Source organism: Arachis ipaensis, chromosome B9, assembly GCF_059453495.1.
Source record: "Arachis ipaensis isolate K30076 ecotype BB chromosome B9, ASM5945349v1, whole genome shotgun sequence".
Classification (NCBI taxonomy): Eukaryota; Viridiplantae; Streptophyta; class Magnoliopsida; order Fabales; family Fabaceae; genus Arachis; species Arachis ipaensis.
In genome coordinates this window covers 143,761,046-143,767,499 of record NC_142444.1, presented here as the reverse complement: position 1 = coordinate 143,767,499, position 6,454 = coordinate 143,761,046, and the positions used below count along the sequence as shown (strand labels likewise).

Here is a 6,454-nt window from a genome sequence, read left to right as displayed (position 1 = left end):
TCCTTTTTTTTTTCGTTTTTTTCTTTTGGATATTTTTATATAAAAAAGTTTAAAGAACTATCACTTTTATTAAAATTTGATTAATATTTAATCAACAAAAAAATAAATAATTCTACACTATTAAATATAATTTTACACCATTAAAAATACTAATAATAACTAAATTATAAAACCTACTACTTCCTAAAATTCCTCCATATATTTGTTTGGGCTCATTTTTTAAATAATTCTTAAATACCGTATACTAAAAATAAATAATAAATTACTAATTTCTAAAAAATATATTAAATATACTTTGAAAAATGTAGAATTAATTTTTTATATGTTGTAAGTTGTAAGAAGAGAAACAAAAAAAATAAAATTAGAAAATAAAAAAATAAATTAATGGGTGATAGATTCTTGTGTTGGATGCGACGGCCCGACCTCGAAATTATTCGCGAGTTGATCGCTGAGCTGTCTTCTCTTTCTCTCTCTTGGAATCCATCTCCATCTATGGTTGCCATTTTCCTTTCTCTATATATATCATCCTCATCCTGTTCCTCTTCTTTGAAGAATGCAGCGACTGAAGACTATGATGGGCTCCCGCGACTACATCCAAGCATTGGAACATGAACGCCGCAAGATTCAGGTCTTCTCCAAAGAGCTTCCTCTTTCCTTGGACCTCGTCACACAAGGTAAATTACTAATTTACCCTTTCTCCTTTCACTTGGTAAATACTAATTTCTGCGTGCAGCCATTGAAGCGTGCAGGCAGCAGTTGTCTGAGACGACGACGGAGTACAACATGAACGGACACAATTCGGAGTGTTCGGAGCAGACAACGTCAACCGACAACGGTCCTGTCTTGGAGGAGTTCATCCCAATTAAGAAGAGACCATCATCTCCACATGAAGAAGAAGAAGATGATGATGACGATGAACAACATTCCCATCATCATCGCCACAAGATCTCGAAGGATAACACTGATAAGAGGAAATCAGATTGGCTTAGATCCGTTCAGTTGTGGAATAATCCAGAACCCTCATCACCACCTCATCAGGTAAAAATTAACTATCTTTTAATTTAGCTTGTTTTGTGAAAGGATGAGGTGATGAATTGAGTTATTCAGGAGGTGAACAATAAGAAAGGCGGTGCGGTGGAAGTGAAGAGAAGTGGAAGTGGTGGTGCTTTTCAGCCATTTCACAAGGAGAAGGAGGAAAGAGTAGGTGGTGGTGGCGCCAAGGCAATTGCAAGTGATGATCTGAGACCACCGTGTTCCTCCAACAGCAGCAAGAAGGAAGAGAAAGAGGGGCAGAGGAAGCAGCGCCGTTGCTGGTCTCAGGAGTTGCACAAACGATTCTTGCAAGCCCTTCAACAACTTGGAGGCCCTGATTGTGAGAATTTATATATACATTCTTTTTCCTCTCTGTTTTTTGACGCAATTCTATCCCAAAAATGCTACTTGGACACTAGAAATTAGTTACCAAATTAGTAGCGGTGTATTTTATATAAATTAGATGTATTATTTAATTTATTTTTAGTGCATATTAATTTTTTGTGTATGCACGGCATAGTTGATTAATGGCATATATATTGATTTTTGGTAGCTGCCACACCGAAGCAAATCAGGGAGCTTATGAAAGTTGATGGCCTCACTAATGACGAAGTCAAAAGCCATTTACAGGTTTAATTTTCTGTTAATCAAAATCTATCTACTTCTGTTTTAATGTTCCTAACCGATCAAATTTTAATTCTGAAGTTTTATGTTAATGTTTAACTGAACAGAAATACCGGTTACACACTAGAAGACCTAGTGGCATAGTTCACAACAATGGCAATCCACAAACGACGCCGTTTGTCCTAGTAGGCAACATTTTTGTTCAACCGCCAGAATACGCAGCGGCCGTGGCCACGTCAGCAGATCTGGCACCTGCCGGAATATATGCGCCTGTAGCCACGCATCCTCCTCCACCTCCTCCCCGGACGGCGGCTGGTTCCACTAGAAGACCGCAGTTGAAGAAATCATCAAATCACATGCGTGAGGATCATCATCATTCACACTCGGAAGAAGATAGGGTTAATCATTCAAACTCTCCAGCTTCATCATCATCCACACACACCACCACAACTACTTCCCCTGCCTATTGATGAGTTTGATGTATGTACACAAAGTTTTGTAACCAAATTTGGTGTAGAAATTAAAATCATGTGATATTTTTGTCTTGACCTTGTTATGTTAGAAAAATGTTCTTTACTCCTATTGTATGGGAATTAAAATTTAAGTATAGAGTGGTTAATCCAAAAATAATACATAGAAAGTGACAGTTTTGTTGTTAAATAAGTCACACGACTCACACCATAATATATATTTATATTTTATATATGTTATTTCCTTAAGGGAATTGAAATTTCAAAATTTGAATTTTAGATGTGTATATATATAGTCAATGACCTTTGTTAATGTTTGGTCTACATCGTATCCAAAGTCCTATCTATGAAGATTGTGGCAAATTACTTGAAATGGGTTGTGGTGGTGGATTTAAAGCTATGAACTTTCTCATTACTCACTTCTGAATTAATCCCAGGTGATGAGTGGTCCAACTTCACGGTTTTGTCTATTTGGATGAGCAATGAATACGGTTAAGAGATGGCATTTTTTTCTTGCAATAATGTTATCCTAAGTGCTAACAATTTAATAGACAACTATGTTGACAAATAATATATTATTTATTAGGGTGTATTTTTAAAGTTTTTTATAAAATACATAATATATGTATTGAAAATAATTTTTTTAGTACAAGTTTTTTAGAGTTTTAACAAATATATTTAGTGAAGTTTTATGTATTATACTATTTTTTCATTTTACATTTATAAATTTTTTAGGATAAAATATATTTTTTGTCTTATACTTTAGATAAATTTTAATTTATTTAATTTTATCTTTAATATTTTTTATTTGTGTCAACTGTCAAAACTATCTTTAGATATTTTTAATTTTGTCTCTATCGTTTTATATAGAGTTAATATCTTTATGTAATTTTGATATAAATCGAAAATATAAAAATAAAATTGAGTTAAACTAAATATTAGAAATATTTTTGAAAAAAATTAAAAAACTATAAATATAGAGGTAAAAATATATTTTATCCTAAATTTTAAATTTTAAATCTTAATATATATTAAAAAAATAGAAAAGTGAAAGAGACATTATAATGTAAAATTGTAAATCATATCTCACATGGTTTTAGCTTTTATGCATGAATTAATTGCCCCAATATATTCATGGAAACATATGTATTCATAGTAGCTAGAAACAACATTATTAGCAGACAACAAATATCACACCAAAATTTTTGTTTCTAGTTTGATTGAGTTAATGGAATTATCTAAAAGAGCATATTGGCATTCGGGAGGAGAATCTAGCTAAGGATATCCCATAGAATATGCAATGAGCACAACCTACATAGGACACAGCAGATGTTGACATTTTTAATTTGTGAAAAAGCCAATTCCAGCTAACCGTCAAACTCAAATACTACTAACTACTATTGGTTAGTAGGGTTATATCATATGACCTGCCAAATGGTAATTGCGGATTATCAAAGGATTCCAACAAAGATTAGAGTTTGATTTCTAGCTAGGTGTGTTAAAGCTAATAAATAAGTTATTTTAAATTATTGTTTAATTTAGAAGGTGTTTGTTTCTGAATGATGAATAGCAACTTTTGTAATTTGTAGCCATCAAATAGTTATCAATGATGATTTTAATGGTGTGAGATGGGTGTGAGATCTCATCAAATGGCTCACTTTTCTTTGCTGGTTACATGCTGACCAGAATTTAACAAAGTTGTTTGCCCCTAGACTTTTCCATAATTTAAATGTATTGATACGATAAAAAAAATAAATAAAAAATTATCATGTGAATTATATTTTTTTAGTCATCATTTATAATATTATACAATATATATACCAAAATATTTTTATAAATAATTATAAAAAGATATATATACCCTTATGATTAATTTTGTCAAAAGATTCAATAAACCTTTTTTATTACTGTGACCAAATATCTTTTTAAAATAAAAAAAATTAAAATAAAATCTTAACCCAAAAATCTCAAAAAAAGAAAATCAAAATCAAATTTTCAGAAAACAAATAACAGATCATGATTCTAATATAAACACGAGTAAAGAGATCATGATTTTCTGAAAATTTCTCATCTCTTGACACTATCTAAGATTGAAATTCATCACTTCCATTGAATTTGATTCATCCGAATTCAGAATTTTTGTAGGATGGCTAATTTAATTTGTTGATGTACAGACATAGTACTCGGATCTCGTTAGCTAATTCTTAGAAACATTGTACTTTAATTTGACAGTGTCAATTAAATTAAATTCAATTTGTTCAATCTTATTTTTCTTTGAATTTATCTAATATTTGTGGCGTTGTTTATTGATCTAATCATCCATACTTTGGCGTGGAATTGCCACTATGAAAGAACAAAGCGTGTTTCTTTTTCTTTTCTTTATGAACTGGCGGTTTTTACTATTGAAACTATTCACCCTAATTAACTTTCATCCGTTCTCTTTGGTGCAAAAGGAAAAAGGTTCATGCTAACGCTATATCGACTCTATACAAAAGTGTATTTTCTAGCTGAGGGATGAATTAGAGATTCAATGGAAGTGAGGGATTTCAAAGTTAGGTGATGGAAAAATTTCTAGAAAATTATGATCTCCTCAATTGCAACAGTAGCAGATTGGAAGAGAAGATAAACAAATTTCTAATTTATTTTCTAGATATTTAATTTTGATTTTTTTTTCCTTTTTTGGGATTATTAGGTTAAGATTTGTTTTATTTTGTTATTATAAAAAATATTTTGATCATAATAATAAAAAAGATTATTGAATATTTTAACAAATTAATCATAAGGATATATATGTTTATTTATAATTATTTATAAAAATATTTTAATTTATATATTAATATAATATTTTTTAAAAAATAAATGATGACTAAAAAAAATATAATCACGTGACTATTTTTTATTTATTTATTTTTTATTATATTGATATGTATAAATTAATTATAGAAACAAACACTAATTTAAAAATATATTTTTAGTTAAGTGCTAGACTGCTAGTAGAATACAAATGATATTTCATTCCATATTTGGAAGAGCACGTAGTTGTGATAGCAAGGGATAAATATAAGAGGTTAACTGTAATCTATAATAAATTAATAATAAATAGCCCTGCAAGCTAAGCTGCACACTGGATTTGACCAAAGTTAAAACTTAAAACTGCAATGCAAATATTTAAGTCATCTGAAACATGGCAACATAGGATTCTTCAAGGAATCTTCTATATTTGATTCTTTATCAAACTAGCTACTAATGTTGTCCTTAGAGGGCTATTTTTTATTTATTTATTTATTTTTTTGGTAAAGTTGAAATGGGTGATTTTTTTTTAATTGTAATTTTGAGAATTTTTAAAAATTGTGAAAGATACAAAAATTACTGATTATAATTTTTGTGTCTCAAATTTTTAAAATTTTTTAAAGTAAAAATCGAAGGATCTAATTTTAAAAATCGAAGAATCTGATGTTTGTATTTTAAAAATTAGATGGTCTGATTTTTGTATTTCTCAAAAATTAGATAATCTAATTTTTGTATTCTAAATTAAATGGTGTTACATTTGAGATTAATCTCGGAACAATTTATAATTTAAAAAAACATCATTATCAATCCAATATAATATACAAACAAAAAATGGCTATAGCCGGCTTAAAATTTTTAATATTTATAGGTAATTTTTTTTATAATCGAGACTAATTGTTTCCTTTCTAAAAGTGAAAAGGTGATATATCATAACATTATAATTTTTAATATTTTTTAGAATTATGAGAAGAGTTAAAATTAGAGAATTTAAATTTTTTATTTTTTTAAAACAAAAATTAAAATATTCGATTTTTGTGTCTCTTAAAAATTAAAAATTTGATTTTTATATCCAAAATTAAATGATGTTATATTTAAAATTAACACTTTAAAAATTCATAATCTAAAAAAATATTATTGTCAATCTAATATAAAAAAGTATATAATTGATTATAGTAAACAAAAAAGAATACATTATTAGAAAATAATGGTGTGAAATGTAATAGGCTCTCTTTTAGAATTTGGACCAAAAAAATTGAAAAAGAGCATTCAGAATTTTTTAAAAAAAAATTATTAAAAAATCTGAAAACTGCTTTCCATGATTTAAAACAAATTGTGTGTACACACACACATACATATATATATATATATATATATATATATATATATATATATATATATATATATATATTAGAACATTACTTACAATATATTTTTTTATATAAAAATTAGTCAAAATTAAATTTAGATGGATTCACAAGCAACTTGACAACTAATTGAAGAATTACTTTCCAAAATTAGATAATGGATATTCCATAATA

At 28.2% G+C, this 6,454-nt stretch overlaps 1 protein-coding gene across 1 annotated transcript; it reads left to right on the top strand.

Annotated features, from left to right (window-relative positions):
- Positions 1-364: 364 nt before the first annotated feature.
- On the top strand, positions 365-2,316 carry LOC107619135 (transcription factor HHO3). The gene is made up of 5 exons (XM_016321360.3): positions 365-674; positions 734-1,038; positions 1,108-1,372; positions 1,586-1,662; positions 1,764-2,316. Exons 1-5 carry the CDS (start codon positions 554-556, stop codon positions 2,124-2,126), a joined length of 1,131 nt encoding a protein of 376 aa, XP_016176846.1. The 5' UTR covers positions 365-553; the 3' UTR covers positions 2,127-2,316.
- The last annotated feature ends 4,138 nt before the right edge of the window (positions 2,317-6,454 follow it).